We start from the raw sequence: 16,757 nt of genomic DNA, 5'->3' as shown, positions 1-16,757 counted from the left end.
GCAGAATGTCATCTCTGTTCTAGTCAGCAGCCACAGGAGCTCAGCTGGGGCCCTGCATGTCAAGCTGAGAGCTTTTTTTCCACCATAATAAGGGTCCTGCAGGCTAAACTGCTGCTAGCTCGTCAGTGACACTGAAATCCCCTTGATGGGCTTACACAAATGTAAAGATTCCTCTTCAGCTGTGCTGCTGATGGTGTACAACAAAGCTAGTTCTTCAGTCATGCTCACCCTGCTTTGTCTTCTACGTGTTTGCATGTGTGAGCGTATTTATGTGGACATCTGCATGGATATACACAGATAAATTAAATATGGGCATATAGGCAGGACAGACAGATATTTGTGCATATTTTTAATGTTATTCTGTGACTTGAAGTGAAAAGAGAAAGAAAAAGCTACTGAAAGCTTATTTTAAAAGCCTGTGACTATGGCACCTTCACCCAATCAGAAGCTCTTAGGCACAGGTGGGATTGCTGGGGTACCAGGAGTTGGACTCGATGATCCTGATCAGTCCCTTCCAACTCAGCATATTCTAGGATAAGCACTGTTTCCCCAAAGAATAATTATAAAAATGAATTAGTATGCTAATTCTTGCAACACAGTGCCTGCTTGTTTAGCCTTTATTTCCTTCAATTTGTAATAATCCACTGTAACCTTTCCACTTTTTAAAGAATTTGTCTCTAAACTGTGGCACCCAAGTAGGTGGTCAAGCCAATACTTCCTTTTCCCCAGCTAGACACCCTGTGAAGAGCCAGCAGATTGTGTTTTCAGAAGATTGTTGCTGGAAAGCTTTCCTGGGATGATCATCACATGTCAAGGATGATGTCCATATAAAATATAGATTTCTCAACAATACAACTTCCTTGGAAAGAAAATTTTGTTTTCTTTAGTTCACTTATTTGGAATGAATAGAGGAGTCCATGGGGGAGGAGTCAGTTCTTCAAGAAAATACTCATTCTTATAATTACCATGTTCCTGCTTCCTCTCTACCCTGCCAAAATTCACCATAAAGAAGAGGTGTGGTAATTAATTGCCTGCCAAGTGGCATAATTAATGTTCTGCAACTGCAGGATCCTCTAGGTGAAGTGATACAGCTGAGTTATAAAATGTCCCATTCTGTGTTTGAATACCAGTACAGACACACACACACACACATGTTCTGAGAGGATGTGTTGTGTTCATTTTTATTTACTTTTTTTTAGGACACTTTTATTTTTCAAAGTATTTTTGAAGGACTTAATTTCTGTGCAATAGAGCTCACGGGCAAACACTCAGTAAATGCAAAATAAGGAATGCAGTCATGGTTCTAAAAACATTTAATATTTTTCAAACTGATGCCAGTTGTGTGCAATGGCAGTAATCCTGTCTAATCCCTTCCACATGTATTATCTTTGTGCACCTGCTTTCATTGTCTCACTTATCAGTTTTGAATACTTAGAACCACAATTTGCAGGAAGGCAAAGCAGAGGAACAAAGCATCCACGCACTCACAGCTTGCTACACTGCAATTTTGTATTGTAAAGATAAAACATAGTTTTACATTTCAGTGCTGGGAGTCAGCATCTTCCCCCCGAGCCGTCCCCCCAGCTGATGTCTGTCTGTGTTTGTGTTCTTTGGCAGACTGACTGAAGCACACAGAACTGCTGTGAAAGTCATCAGGAGAATGCAGTATTTTGTGGCCAGAAGGAAATTTCAGGTAAGCAGCAGGATTAATCCCAAGTGCATCTCATGAGCTCATGGGACATCAAAGACGCTCTCAGAGGGGACTTGTCTTGGTGAAGGTGGTTGTAACAAGTGCTTTTGAGGTCCTTGGATTCACCTTTTGTGGATTTTTTAATGGCGTGGGCAAAATTATCAGTGACCCATGGATGTAGTATGCTACAAACCCCTGACTTTGTGGAGTCAATATCATTATTTTTTACTGCAGTTGTTTTTTGGGCTTCTGCTTGTTAAACTGTACTGACCAATACTTACCCATCTACTAGCAGAAGTGAAGAAAACACTGGTGTTGGGGTGAAAAAGAAGAAAACACTGGTGTTGGGGTGAAAAACCTCTGTCAGGGTGTCTGCAAAAATACTGATCATAACAAGAATGTTATCAATCATCTGATCAATTAGGGAATGTTCAGTCCCATGCTGCCTATGGCTGACAGATCAATAGGCTTCACTGACAAGTACTGTGGGTGCAAAGTTTCTTTCACAGCAGTGACTCGCGTTTCCAAATGTATTTCCCAGAAAGGGACCTCATAGGCCATATTTTATAAAATTGTGGAGCATCTGCTGTCTGGAAATTTGCTGTCTTTATGTTCAGGTAATTTTCTCAATCTGGTTACAAAGTGCTCAAACTAAATGTGCTGCATTGAAAATACTGTTTCATTTTGCCTGTTTAGTGAGACTTATTATGATAAATCTTGTTTGGGATGTGATCCTGATATCATCATTCTCATCATACATGGGCTGGAAATGCCATGGAAATGAAAAATTAACTTCTGGACTGATTTTCAAAGCTCTCATTATTTCCATCTCAAGGTTCATGCTTTTTTTGTCCAAGAGGATTCACTGCAGGTTAATGGCCTTTCATAATCCTTTTGAAGAGATTTTAAGAAAATAAATCAAAAAAACCTACATTTCAAGGAAGTTTGATTAGAGCTGAGCACTTAAATGCAAGCGATAGAAGCCTGAGATAAGATCCCAGCATGCAGAAGATTCTAAATTAGGGCAGATAGAACATCTTATATATTTCCTAATCCCATGCAAACATGTATCTTCAGAAAACCCTATCTTTTGAAAGAAGACTAGGAGAAGTCAGTTTGTTAAACTCAGCAAAAAACAGGAGAGCAGGATTATGTTGTAAACATAATATATAAAAATTGTAATTTTTATTGCAATTTATATTCTAAATAGAATTGTAAAGAGAGATAAACACTATGGGAAATTATAAAAAAAATAAGAAGAAAATTGGGACACTAGTTCTGTAAAATAAAATCAGTTTATAAATGAGTTAGGTTAAAAATTAGGATATTTCAAACCACCAGAAACCTCATGTTCTGGAGCTGTCAGCCAGTGGCAGTCATGCCAAACCTTAAAAACTGAACTTCCTCAATTTATGGAGAGAATTCTGTGAGTTAGTGACAGGGTAGAAGAAGGAATAATATTTTGTTTCTTCCTTTCTTGGGGCCATGAAATAGAGTTTATAGGACTCCCCATGCTAATTAGACTTTGGAAGTTCAGAGCTGGGTAATATTATTTAGTTTTGCATGCCGAATGTGGAATACTGAGCTCAAATGGCCAGGATTTGGGATTGTGAACAGAATGAAAGTCAAAGGAGTTGTTCAAGTGCTGCATTTACCACACTTGTCTGGAAGCCCATTACCTCCTGGCTTCAGTTGTATCATTCTAGCATTTCCTAATAAAAACATGACAGGGGATTGTGCCAAAGTTTGGCAGGACATAAGATGCACAGATCTAAATCTTTATGGAAAAAGAGGAGGGGAAAGTGGTGGAAGCTGAGGGGATTTTTTTACTCAGCTTCAGAGAGGACTCAGGCAGATTGCAGCACTTTGCAACTGTAGGATTCGGAGCTGATGGTTTGCTAAAAAGGAAAACTGTCAGAAGACTTATTTTGAGGAGGAAAAAAAATTTCACTGGGAATGAGTAGAATTAATTATGCACATAGTAGCCCACTGGGGAGAGGGGAGGGAAAGGCTCCCCAGCGCAACCAGGCTCTGCGCCATGCACGGTGTTTAAATAGAGAATGTCCAAAGGAAAGGACATGGAAATTAGCCAAAATGCTCTCCAGGCACCCCCCCTAGTCCATCTAAAGAGTGATACTGGCACTGCTTCTTGGGGTGAAGACAATAGGCTGCTTTTCTGGCCAGAAATAGTGATGTGTCAGCATCTGCAAAATGTGGAGCTGGGGAAGGGGGATAAAAAGCCCAACTAAAAATTGAACGATAAGCTGAAAGCTGAAACCTCCCTCCCCTGCAAAGCCTCTGCTCCCAAATGCACTCAAACGCGCGCACACGCACACCTCCAAAGCCACAACTCTTCTGAAAGTATTGGTGCAGATGAGTGCTGTGTGCAGGGAAGGCATTTTTTCACTAAGAACTCTTGCTTCTTCATTCATTTCACAGGATTTGTTTCCATTCCAGTTCCATGCTTTTATTTGAAATTTCTAGGATTGTGTGGCAGCCTTCCAAGCATGACTCCAGCACATACTGTAGGTGTTCAATGCATGTGTGCAGTGGTGCATGCTAATGGCTCTGGCTGAGGCTGTGACAGAGTGCAAACACACAACAAGATGACTAATGAGCTGTTTTCAGTAATTTTCAATTACTAGATTTGCAGTTTACCTTTGCTTTTTTTCTCCCCGCCTTCTTTTCTTGAGTCAGAGCCAAAAAGGGAGACATTTTGCCCCACATTTCCCATAAGGGCCCTCAAAATGCTGGTCTTTCCAACAGGCTATGATTTGCGTTGATGCCTCCCCACATACATTGATTTTACTTGCTAAAATTTCACCGTGATGCACCTTTTATAGCCACATCACTTTCTGCAAATTCTCCAGACTTGTTTCAAAATTTGGCCACAGTAGTTGCAGCAAGAAACCAAAGCTTGGCAGAAGCACCTGGATTCTCATTAGGATGGAAATATAGCTGGGCAAGTGGGATTTTTTTCACTCTCTTGCAATTTTTTATCTGTCCTTTTTATTTTAATTGCACCTTTTTTTCTGATCTCAAAGGTATCATGAAAGTCGAAGGAGGACAAACAAAACCCACTTGCAGCAGTGTCCTGACTTATGCAGAGCATCTGATTCCCTGTTCCTCAAGCAGCAATATTTCTGTCACCAGACATCTCTGGTCTTCAGAGATATTTGATTCTGGGGCCAGTCCCTGGGGTTCAGTCCCCTGACATTATGATTAACACATGGCTTTGGAATGAGCCAGGAGATACTGCACAGGGGAGTCCCAGAAAAATTATCCATCTTGGGTTCGTGTTTCCCAAATACACTGTGAAGGGCTAATATTTTGCTCAGTATGGAGTAACATGAAGACATGACTCTAACTGACAGTAATGGGAATCATTTGGCTCCGTCTCCACAACAAATATTCATTCCCACAATGGCTGCGTATTTTTTTATTCATTACAACAACGGTTGCAAAATGGCAGGCATATAGGCAGATAAAAAAACAGAATGAAGGCCTGTCTGAAATAGAAATCCAGTTTGGTCAATGCTCACCTTTCAACTTGCTGCCTGCCTCCTTTCCCAGCAAGCTCGGAAGCCGTACGACGTCCGTGATGTGATTGAGCAGTACTCCCAAGGACACCTCAACATGATGGTTCGCATAAAGGAACTTCAAAGGAGGTAAGACCTGTCTACCTCATGAAATATCTGGTTCCTCTAGTGCCAGCTGGCTGTAGGAGAGATGTGTTCTTAATGAACAGTAATTGTCCAAAATTGCAAGCACAACAGGGAGCACAATATCTGGAGGATTTAACTTGGAGCCATTTTTAACCCTTTTTAAAACCAAGTTTACAATTACCCTTTATTCTCCTCTCCTTTTTCTCCAACTGGAATTAAAAGAAATTAAGGTGCATGCTGTGAAGTTTATAGTGTGATCCAAACTGTTTTGTCCTCTTCTTAGAAAAGGAAAACTTTTCAAATAATGATTTACCTTTCTGTTGCCAGTCTGTGGTTCTCCACAACTGTGAGAAATCTGTTTTGCTTGTTCTGCACTATCTGGAACTTTTCCCTGCCCACATTCCTCTGTGCACATGCTTTCTCCAAGTTTTGGGTTTGCAGCTGAAATATTTTGCCACAAGACTATTCTCTTCTGTTTTTGTCTTTCAAAGTGCTTTTCTCTTTAGAAATTAATGCTGTGGACTGGGACACCAGAATGAACTCCCCTGGCCCTTAAATGAAATGAAAAAAAAAATCCTATTGAATGGAATCTACTGTGTCAACATATATAGATATTAAATCCGCCTGCACGAGGCTCTAGGAATCGTCGCAAATGTTATTAAGTAATTCTGTTTGTATAGTCTTTTTTATTAGGTTACATAGGACACAGGAGAACTATGTTTTAGTTACAACTTGAAAGTCTGAGAAATATTAGTACTCACGAAAATAACAATAATAATATGGTTTGATTTTGGAGGAAAAACTCTTAAAGAGCTAAACTGCTGACTGTGTGTGCAAAAAGTCATGCTAGTCTCATGTTTTTGCTTGTTTTGGTTTGGGTTTAGAGCTACTGTAAATTTTCATGTAAATTATGCTCCCATGCTTAGCAACATAGTTTAAGTTGTTTGGTAATTGCTCTGCTGGTAATATTTTGTTTGCTTCTCAGGTTGGATCAATCCTTGGGAAAGCCAGGTCTTTTCCTCCCAGGTATGGTGACTGCATTTTATGCAAAATAATTATCTTCATAACTTTGGGAAAATACACTTGGCTACAGTAATGTGGGTTTATAATCTAGCCAATCATACATGAATGCAATTCTGTTAATAAGCCCTGGAATGCCTGTGTAAAGATAAATACATTTCATTCAGGTGGTAGGGTAGTAAATGGAAATTAAGAATAAATGTTAAAATGTGTATTAGAACATGATGAGATGGAAATATCCTGAGGGAAATCCTTCTACAAAAACAGTCTTTCTAAATCTTTTGGTCTGGGCCTGGGATTACATTATGTTTATTCCACTTAAAAAGGTTTCTTCCTTCCTGAACTCATGTCCCGTATCCACAAGTGACTTGGAGCACAACTAAGGGTGGTAAAGTAATTTCAGAGCCTCTAAAACATGGCATGTTGTCAGTGGTTAATATTATCAGAACAAGGAATATCATTCAAAACACATTTTCAACATCTGATTGCTGCAGAAGGCTCAGTAGTACAATCCTTTTTTCCCTGTAGCTGATTTTGGACCACAGGAAAAGAATCTGTCAGCTTGAATACTTCTATAAATATTTATGCGTGGAAATTCATTCCACAAAGTGCAAGCTAAATTTATGGAAAAACATCCCTTACCTCCAAGAATGTATTATTTTATTTCAAGTATAGCATTACCAAACTGAAACTACAATTTGTGCTTGAAAAGACCGGTGTTAGAAGCACTTTTTATCAAGCAGTTTCTGGTTTCAGAGGAGGTGAATAATTAGAAACTCATTGTAAAATAATGTTCTGAGAGGTTCAAGAAGCTGAAGATGTTCAGGGAGTTTGGTCTCACCAAATCTTGAGTCAAAAGGATCCTAGAAACCACTGGGAAGGTCTTAGGTGGGCCTGTAGCTTTAGAAAAGTATTGGAAAGAATCTGAAGAACCAAGGAACTTACTGGACAAGGTAGAGTGGTGGTTAGGGATGCAGAATCTGGTGAGCTCAGTTAAGGGGTTGTAAGACCAAAACCAGAAGTTATTTGATCTAGTAGTTATTTTATCTAAACCCTCCACAAATCCAAAAATAAGATAAGTGGTTTCAGAGAAATGATCTGCAGAACTAAACCTAGAGTTAGTTTGCAATTACTCCTGGAGTTATCCAACCCACCTTTATTCACAGGATTTTCCAAGTGGTGAACAATGAAAAGTGGGTGCATTATTTGTTTATTTGGGGTGAAAAAAGACTTTTGTACTGTTCTTCTCTAAAAAAAGGGTTATCCCTGGGTTTCCTTCAGAATGCATGGTTTATTCTATATTGGATATGGATTTTTTTATACAATACTTTTCTAGGCATTGCTAAAAGTGTCATTTTTAACAATATGGGTGTTTCCCCTAGACTGTGTTATTTTTGTACTAATGACAAGCAAAAAAGAAGTGACAATGCAAAGAAAATTAAACTGCTAAGGAGAAAAACATGAAAAGAATTTTCCTTTCCAGCTCCTTTTATTTTTTCCTTGTTTTATTATACTCCTATTCAAAGACTCTTAAGGTCTGATTCCAAGCCTGTTCAAATCAACAGGACTCTTTCCAGTGACCTCAGTGGGGTTTGGATCAGTTTTTTTTATTGAAAAGTCCCTGTTGTGGACTTTGATAATATTCTATAAAAGCAATTGCAGCCTGTCTATAGTATAATTACCTTTCAAAAGTGAATGATGTCACAAAAGACCCAGAATCTGAATTCACTGGAAGCAATTATTGTTATTTTTCTGGTTAGTTTCTCTGAGATAAAAAAGCACTAAAAGCTGTGTTAAAACAAGATAAGGATACGAGAAAAGAATAAAAGCCATGCTGGGTCAGAGCAGTCCTGACTCCAGTGGGGCCAAGAGCAAGGTGCTTTGGGAAATGTGTAAAAGAAGCCTCCAGCCTTCCTGTCAGCTTTCAGCCCATTGCACATGATAGGCTTCCTGACAAAGTTGCAGTGTATTTAGTCTCCAAAATGGTTTGTCTTCAACCAACTTGCCTAATTATCCCTTTAAACTTAAAATATCTGCCATATTTTGTACAAAGAATTCTAATAATTCCACTTTCACATGTGCATCTTGGGAAGAATTCTCCCTTTTTGCTTGTTTTGCTCTTGGCATCTCCTCCCTTTCTTTGAAACTCCTACAAGCAGGAGTGGATTGAAAAACACTAAGATAATGAATCAATCTTCCAAGGACCTGGACCCTACTTTTATGAGTATATTTAGAAGACTCTCTCTGAGTTTCATTGGAAGCCTGTCCCAGTGTTCCAGGGGACACAATTTTATCAGCTGAAATAGATTCCTGTCACAATAAACATATGCCTTAATAATGGAAAGTGTTGATGTAGAGGGAAAGAGCATATTAATTGAATTTATGGAATTAACAAAGTACACACATACAGTGATACAAATAAAGAGTGTCTTTATTTATATATTTATATATAAATATATATAAATATATTTATATATTATTTATATATTTATATATATATAATATAAATATATAATCAAGAGTATCTTTATATATTTATATATAAATATATAAATATATACTTATATAAATATATAAATATATAAATATATACTTATATAAATATATAAATATATAAATATCTAAATATCTAAATATATAAATAAAGACACTCTTTATTTGTATCACTGTATGTGTGTACTTTGTTAATTCCATATATATATATATATATAAAAGTAAATAAATATATATGTATATAATATATATATTTATTTATATATATGATGGAGTTAACTGCTTTTGAATGCAATTTTTGAGACTTACTACAGCTTTTCATGGGTAAAGGTAAAGAATAATGCCAAGGTAAAACAAAAGATCCAGTGTTTGGGTTCAGAAAAGTACACAAAAAGCTGATGTTTATCGGCAGTTTATCTGAACCTCTTGGTTCTGTATGACACGGGTGGGAATGCCTGAAGAAAAGGGCTTTCTTGCAAAATTTTGACAGTTCCATTGTTTACTTTTTTTCCATTAAGTGCCACCTAAGCTTTCTGATACTTTTCCCTTCCCATCTGTTAAAAAGAAATTGGGTCACTGTATCTTTTAAAGCATAATAAATATGCTCAGCTTAAAAAGCTTAATTTTATCTTTTTTTAAGTCAATTAGTATTTGAAATGAGAGATACCCATATTTCTGCAGGAACTGATTTATCCCACCCCTCCTGGAGATGAAAATGTTTTAGCAGTTTACTTTTTAGGCTGTCCAAAGGAAGTCACAAGTGCTTGATCCAGGGCTATGCCTTACCTTTTTTTAATTTCTTCTATCAATCAGCTGCAAATGGCTCTGACTGACAAGAAAAGAGACTCCAACTAAAAGCTGCCATGACTGAGGCAACTTTGTTATTTGCTAATTTTTGGGTGTAAAGGGGCAATCCTGACCTTCTTTTTCAGCAGCGTGCACAGTTTACAAGCCCAAGAATCCAGATCTTGCCATTAGCTGATCACAATCATCCCTGCATGGAGCTTTGGCAGAGCTGGTGCAAACACAGCTCCAGAAAGGCTGCATTTGCACCGAGGGAGCAAAATGAAGGCAGCGGTGCCTCCTGGGCTGTTCTGCTTTCCGAGATACCATTTACAAAGGTTTGAGGTGTCTTCAGCAATCCGGAATATCCAGTCAATTTCCTCATTTTCTGCTTAAAAGCAGCTGATGGCTTTCAGAAGAATTTGAGTATTTTTGAATTAGCTCTCCTCTAGCTGTGTAAAAATCAAGGAAGGACTCTTGCTCTATAAAGGAGAGTAGTTTCCAGCTTTTACCATTTTCAGACCATCTCTCTGCAATTCATTCACTGTCCTAAAGGTCTTCATAAATACTTTTCCCCAGCCATAGGAAAAAAATGGATTTTCTTTAAAGTTTGGTATATTCTGATGGGATGTAGCACACTAACTGTGAGGAAAAATAAGATTAAGGTGCCATTCCTCCTTTGATTTGCTTTCTTCCTCCTGCTCCTATCAGCTTTTGTTATTTATAGCATGTGTTTCCATCTGGGGAAAGGGTTATCATCTCTTGAACTAGTTAGAAGCAAATGTAAAAGTGTTTGAGGTTTTTTGGTGTTTTTTTGTTTGTTTATTTGTTTGTTTGTTTTTGGGTTTTTTTGGTTTTTTGGAAGAGGCATATCTTCTTCTTCACTAGGAAAATAGATGGGCCAGCTTTGTGAAAATATTGGGAAATTAATATAGGATTGTGTTGTTTGAAAGTAGAATACTCAAGAAAGTAAAGACTTCAGGGAAGAAATGTCCATATTAATAAATACATGTTATTATTATTAATCTGTATTAACAACTATTCAGTCTCCTGAATTAGAATGCATATTGCTTATTTACTAGTGTTTTCTCAGATTCAATCTAAGTATATAAAATAATGGATTTGTATCGTACCAACCATGTGATGCAATATGTTTTTGATATTTTTTTTATTTCTGAGACAAAATTTCCCATATATATTTTCATCCAGTTATAAGTAATTGTGCTTCCTTTTATCCTTTGGCTCTGTGCCTTTCCCATAAGTGTTACAGGATTGCTTAGCTGATCTCTGTTTAAGTGCAGCCCAACACAGAGTAAAAACTCAATACTAAAGGGAAGTTATTTTGGATTACAAAGTGAAGACTGGAGAAATTTAGACATTTCATATGGTTGGCCATGCAATCTTTTCAACTCTATATAAAGAAACAGTCTAATGTAGGAAGTCTCAAATCATCTATCTAGAAAAGACTCAAGAGAGAAACAAAAAAATTAGCCAGAAATCACACGCACTGGAGTGATTTTTATCTGAACTTACCCCCATGTTTGGTGAATTGTGCACACACCACATTTGCTCTTAAAGATGCTCTCTATTAGAAGGAAATGCTTGTAAATTAGGGCTGGATGCTGTTCCCCGTGGAGGCTGATAAGAAACGTGGGAGGACCACAGCATTTTGTGACTTTCACAGCCTGCATGCCAGCACAGAGGTGCATGAGACACATCTCCCTCCATGTGCATCATTCCTTCCTTTTCTGTTTTTCCACATCTTAGAGCAGTGCCACATGCCACAATACAGCTTCTTACTGCTTATCTGCTCCCTATTTTCTTTCCTGTTCCACACAGCTTTCAGGAATAACTAAAATAGGAAACACTGTTAACTTGGTTTGGGATATCTTGGTGATTATCTGAAGGATGGAATTAGAGCTGGTGAGGAAATGATTATTTTATTATTTAAAAAACAAAAAAAGCTTTTTGAAGTATTTCTTCAGGTTTAGGGGACTTACTGGGGTTAGACCTAAACAAAAACACTATCTGCCCACTGCTGTACAAACCACATCCCAATTTAGAAATCTTTAAAGTCATGCTTTTTTGCTGATATATACTTTGAAAGATGTGTTTACAGATTTACTAACTAGAAAGTAGACAGCAGAGCCAATTATTTCATTTTAGGCAGAGATGAACACAGAGATAAACTTGAGCCTCAGCCACTTACATTTTAAGAAGCTTCTGAGGTTGTGAACGATGAATAGTAGAGATGTCTGAGCCAAGCTGTGTCACTTATTGTCTGTCCCACATTTTCTTTCCTGATTTTATTTGCTCCTGCAGGTTCTCTGGGAAAACACTTCTCTTTTCTAAGCCTGCAAAGACCTGCCAAGGGTAGAGGACCTGTAAAAGGTTCTGGGTAGTGTGTGGAGGAGAAGGAAAGCACAACGTGCTCTTGCCAGCCCTGTTTTCGCTGGTCTTCCTCTGGGGTGGTGTGTGCAGCACAAGTTACCTCGAGGTGAACTTTGCTGCAAACAGGTCACTAAACATATCCCATAGCAAATATGAATGGTAAAGCAAATATGACTCCCTGAGAAATCCAGGAATGTGATGAGCACACACAGGCACTCACTGTGAACTCTGACACAATGTAAATTCATATCTCAGCCTACCTTCCTTCATATCTCAGCCTTGTTCATGCAAAATTGACTTAGTTGTCTTTAAAAACAGGACCTTAATCACTCATGAAAATGCAATGCATGAAAAAATCCAGGAGTAATTACTCCAGGTATTGGCAATATACTTTAGTAGAGAAAAACATCCAACTTCCATTGGCATCAGCTTGTAAGTAGGGGCTGTGGGTTTTAACTTGTGAATGTAGTCTCCCAACTCAGAATATGTATGGGTTTTTGCTTCATTCCCTGTGCAATAACACCCTCAAACTATGGCATTCCTTAGCAATAGAGCCTGTGAACAGAAAGCATAGACCCCATTTTCTACAGTTTTCACTCTTAGCTCCCAATCCCACCATTTGCAGTGGAATGTGTAACTGGGCTTTACTAAGCAGGCCTCATAAAGAGGAGGGAAAATGAGGATGCAAGAGCTTTTCCCAGTGTCACTCCTTTGTAAAGAGGAGATGGATGGATGGATGGATGGATGGATGGATGGATGGATGGATGGATGGGTGGATGGATGGATGGATGGATGGATGGATGGATGGATGGATGGGTGGGTCTCTGCCACTACAGCCCTTGAACCTGTGGATTTGCTGCCTCCTAGATCTGCAGCCCCAGTTGAAAACTATTCTGATTTCTTTATGTATAGCAAGTTTACCTTGCTCAGGCTAGTAATATACGAAATTGCAGGTGGGCCCAGGTACCTTGCCCATTCAATCCAACTACTGAAATAATTAAACAACAAAACAATGTTACTCCAGACTCCATCTATACCCCTTCATGTCCACAGACTACCTTTACCAAGGTCCAAGTTGCCCTTTAGACTAACTTAATCTTGTCAGTCTGACAAACTAATTCCCTTCTCTCTAGCCACTCTCTTTCACTTGTTTCATTCTTTCTTGTTATGTTCATGTATTTTATTCTACCCTACTATTACCAGAATTTTTTTTTTTGCTTTGAATACCTTAGATATAATTCATAGTTTGAATTTATTCTCCACCTAATGAATGTCCCATTTTTATTCTTCTTTCTTTAGAAAAAGGGGTAGACAAAGGATACTACAGTTTAGGAGCCAGACTGATCCGGCTGGAGGATAAGGTAAGTGCATGAAAGCTTGCTTTTTTTTTTCTTTTTTTTTTCTGAGCAATGATATCTGATCTAGAGACCTGCAAGATAGTATCTTGGCATGATTTACTTTAGAATTACAGGGCTCCATAATAATGAATAATATCCTAATTTTTGTGAGGGAGTTGATGAAGTTTCATGTGTGTGTTGTTCAGCATTAACCATTTACCTGCTATGCAGTCCTAGTTCTTGTTTGTAAAATGAGCTGCTTTCATGTTGAAGTCAAACCACACACCTTGTATACAAGTGCTGTGCACTGGCTGGTGTTTGTCACACAAGAATTAGTGAATTAAATGTTAGTGTCAGGAAATGTTAGTGTCAGGAATCTTTGTGAATAGCAACAGTAGACATCTCATTTACAAATCCTGAGATTCTTTAATGTTTACTGTATTTTTTTCCCCTGTGCAGTTACCTTTGCACATTTTCTGCCCCTCCCTCACTGTCTTCTCTCCAGGAATATGGTCGTCTTTGTTATTAATTAGAATTACTTAGCAGAGTGCCCAAAGGCCAAAGCTCAGTGAGTCTCTATTGTCTTACACCTCTCCCAAACAACGTCCAGAGCTTTTTCCACTCAAGTGGTAACAAAAATACAAGTTTGCTCAAAACTCAGACTCTATTTCTCTAACAGTGTTTCAGTCAGCTCTCTTACCTACCTCTAAAAGTTCATGTCCCTCCAGCAGGGTACTTTGTGTGGGCAGGAGCAGCACAGTGGCTTTGCTGGGGGGTATGATGGTGCTGAGACAAAAGTCCATTTGAATTTGGTATATCCACTGCCTTTTTGTATCCTTGTCTCACTCAAATTTGTCATGCAAATTCTCTTTTCACTTTTTCCTGGGGAAGTGAGGTAAGAAGGAAAGAGCAAAGCAATTTCTCATAATTCTTAAGAACTGTGCATCTTGACAAAAAGCAGAAATTGAAATTAAACTAATACAATCAAAAATCAAATTTTTAATGGTGATTGCTAGGACAACATTGGAAACATTTGACACTGCAATGTCAAAGGACAGATTTTCTTTGATTTTCAGCTTTCTTGCACTGTGTCAGAGAATCAGCCTATCAGATAAAGACATTATCTGAGCTAATTTTAAACTGGATTGATCCCTTGTGCAGCCACAACTGTTCAAAGTGAAAATGGCTTTCATTCAGATTGCCTTACTCACATTGAAAGAGATAAATTGCTTTCTGGCCTCTGTATATTCTGTAAATTCATTCCACGGCTTCATTCAGATTTCTTGAATGTGCATATAAAGAGAAACCCCCAATACAGATTGGAAATGTAGCAATAAAAGTATCTGTGATAATAGTTGGAGTGCTTTGAGTGAGAAATGCTGCTGGTATTGTAAATACCTCTGGAAGTAGCAGTTCATGGTCTCCTGACTTCTCCATATTTATGAAGAAGAGAGGTGAGAAAGTTTTTAGTGTGTCTGGCCTTGGTCCAGCTTTAGCACAATATGCTGTGGATTTGATCAATTTTATTTCAAAGCCTGACTTACACTGCTGCAGAGGCATCTTGGTATAAGAAGAGGAATGTTACAGGAGATGCAGGAAATGCTGTGGTGACTGATCTCTATTGCAGATACCTGCTTGTGTTCTGCCTTTAATTTAGGCGTGGTCTAAATAAAGTCAGTGCAACTTCAAGCCATTAGTGGGCAAGACCAAGCTGCTCTTTTGTTTGAAGAATTAAACTTTAAATTTTTCATGGGAACTAGTGATTTCCCCCTCTCTCTACCTATTGTTGTGGAGAAAACACGTAGAAAAGAATAAAAATGTGTTAAGATGTTTTCATAAGATGTAAAATAAATGCCAGACACAGAGGGAACCCAGGGCATTTGATCTTTTAGTACAAATTATCATTCTTTCAGATGTACAAGGCTTCAGCCTCATATCCCTGCTAAGAAAGTAGACATGGGGCAGAAGAAAGGCAAATATTTGTTGTGTTGGTTTGCTTGAGGTTTTGGTGGCGTAAATTTGGGGGTTTTGGTTTGTTTAAGGTTATTTTTGTATTTGCATCTTTTTGGCACATCAGGCTAAAATACATATGTTTACATAATGAATACAAAGTTAAGCTTCCCAGCTATCTCTGTTTTAATGGGACAATAGCAACTACTGCATCCTGCTGTCAGACTGCTTCCCCTAAATTATTTTCCCATGTCTCATGGGCTCTCCTGCTCTAACAGTTCACTGTGTAGTAACTACTATGTGTCCAAATGTGAAACAGTATTGGAATCGGGAGGGACAAGCTGAGTTTCAACCTCTGAGGAGAATAAATGAAGCAAGGGCATACCTGACATCAGGCTCCAGCTGGTGGTGAAAAATGATCCCCTCTTGCACTAGGAAACCTTTGGGATCAATCTCCTCCCCTGGAGAAATTATTTTAACATTCAGTCACCCAGTCTAGTGATGGCAGCCTCCCAAAAGAGTGACACATCTGATAAAAGGACACATTTTTGGACAAAGGCCAGTTGGTGCAGACTGATAAAAATGCAGTGTGGGTTTGAGAATGTTATCTGCCTAAATGAGCTGTATCAATAAGCAATGAGCACACCTCTGGTCCAGACTGACCTTCCCCACCAGCATTTTGCAGTTCATTTGTTTTAGCTGCCTCTCCTGAAGGGAATCAGATCGTAATAAACCCATTAAGAGCTGTGTGTTGTTCTACATAAAGCCATAATTACTCTTTTTGCAAAGTAAGGGAGAGGGAAGCACATATTTCTGATGGTTAAGATGAACTCCATTCCCTGGAGAGGTTTGCTATTATTTCAGTAAAAACATGGCATTTGCTGTACAGAACGGCAGAGGCGCAGGTCTCTGAAGGGGTTGCTTGGTGATAGGTAGAAGCTTTGAGGCAAAAATGTTTGAAAGACACAAAGATAAAAGCCTTACATTCATGTGGTATGAGAGCACTGCCTGCAGCCCCTCTTTTGTGATCAAACAGGCTCCTTCTGGAAGTTTGAAGTAACAGGGAAGAGGTAAGAACCAATTTGCAACTCCAGCAGAAAAAAAAAGTCTACTCCTTTTTGCCTTAAAGCATTGCAAAGCTGACAAGAAACAAGTAAAATGCATGGTGGTAGCTCTCAGGCAAAAAAAAAATCCAAACCATTTTTGGCAATATCGTCACTGTGCACGGCTTCACTCCTCTCACTGATATGGCACATTGCATAGCGTGAGTTTGCCTGGAACACTTTTCAACCTGCATTTCCTGGAGCAGGGCATGAAATTCTTATTTTGTTGTGGCCAGTGTAATAACCTATTGTGGTTCTTCTCACAAAAAAATAAAACCCCACTGAGATATTTGGAGAAGGAATGGGTCTTCCTTCCCAACATGTG

General features: G+C 38.5%; 1 protein-coding gene across 4 annotated transcripts in view; it reads left to right on the top strand.

Moving 5' to 3' along the window:
* The window catches only part of LOC137474798 (potassium voltage-gated channel subfamily KQT member 1-like), a 407,224-nt gene that overhangs the window by 216,021 nt on the left and 174,446 nt on the right, over positions 1-16,757 (top strand). For 3 of the 4 annotated variants that reach the window (XM_068191686.1, XM_068191688.1, XM_068191687.1), the window contains exons 12-15: positions 1,618-1,693; positions 5,264-5,358; positions 6,341-6,381; positions 13,342-13,403. In XM_068191686.1, the coding sequence (XP_068047787.1) occupies positions 1,618-1,693; positions 5,264-5,358; positions 6,341-6,381; positions 13,342-13,403 (274 nt within the window). Of the gene's footprint in view, positions 1-1,617; positions 1,694-5,263; positions 5,359-6,340; positions 6,382-13,341; positions 13,404-16,757 lie in introns of those variants that run through there. The other variant, XR_010999499.1, reaches the window with a different exon arrangement.

This window comes from Anomalospiza imberbis, chromosome 5 (assembly GCF_031753505.1).
Source record: "Anomalospiza imberbis isolate Cuckoo-Finch-1a 21T00152 chromosome 5, ASM3175350v1, whole genome shotgun sequence".
NCBI classification, from domain to species: domain Eukaryota; kingdom Metazoa; phylum Chordata; class Aves; order Passeriformes; family Viduidae; genus Anomalospiza; species Anomalospiza imberbis.
Note: the sequence above shows the minus strand (reverse complement) of the source record. Positions and strands in the feature narration are given on the sequence as shown.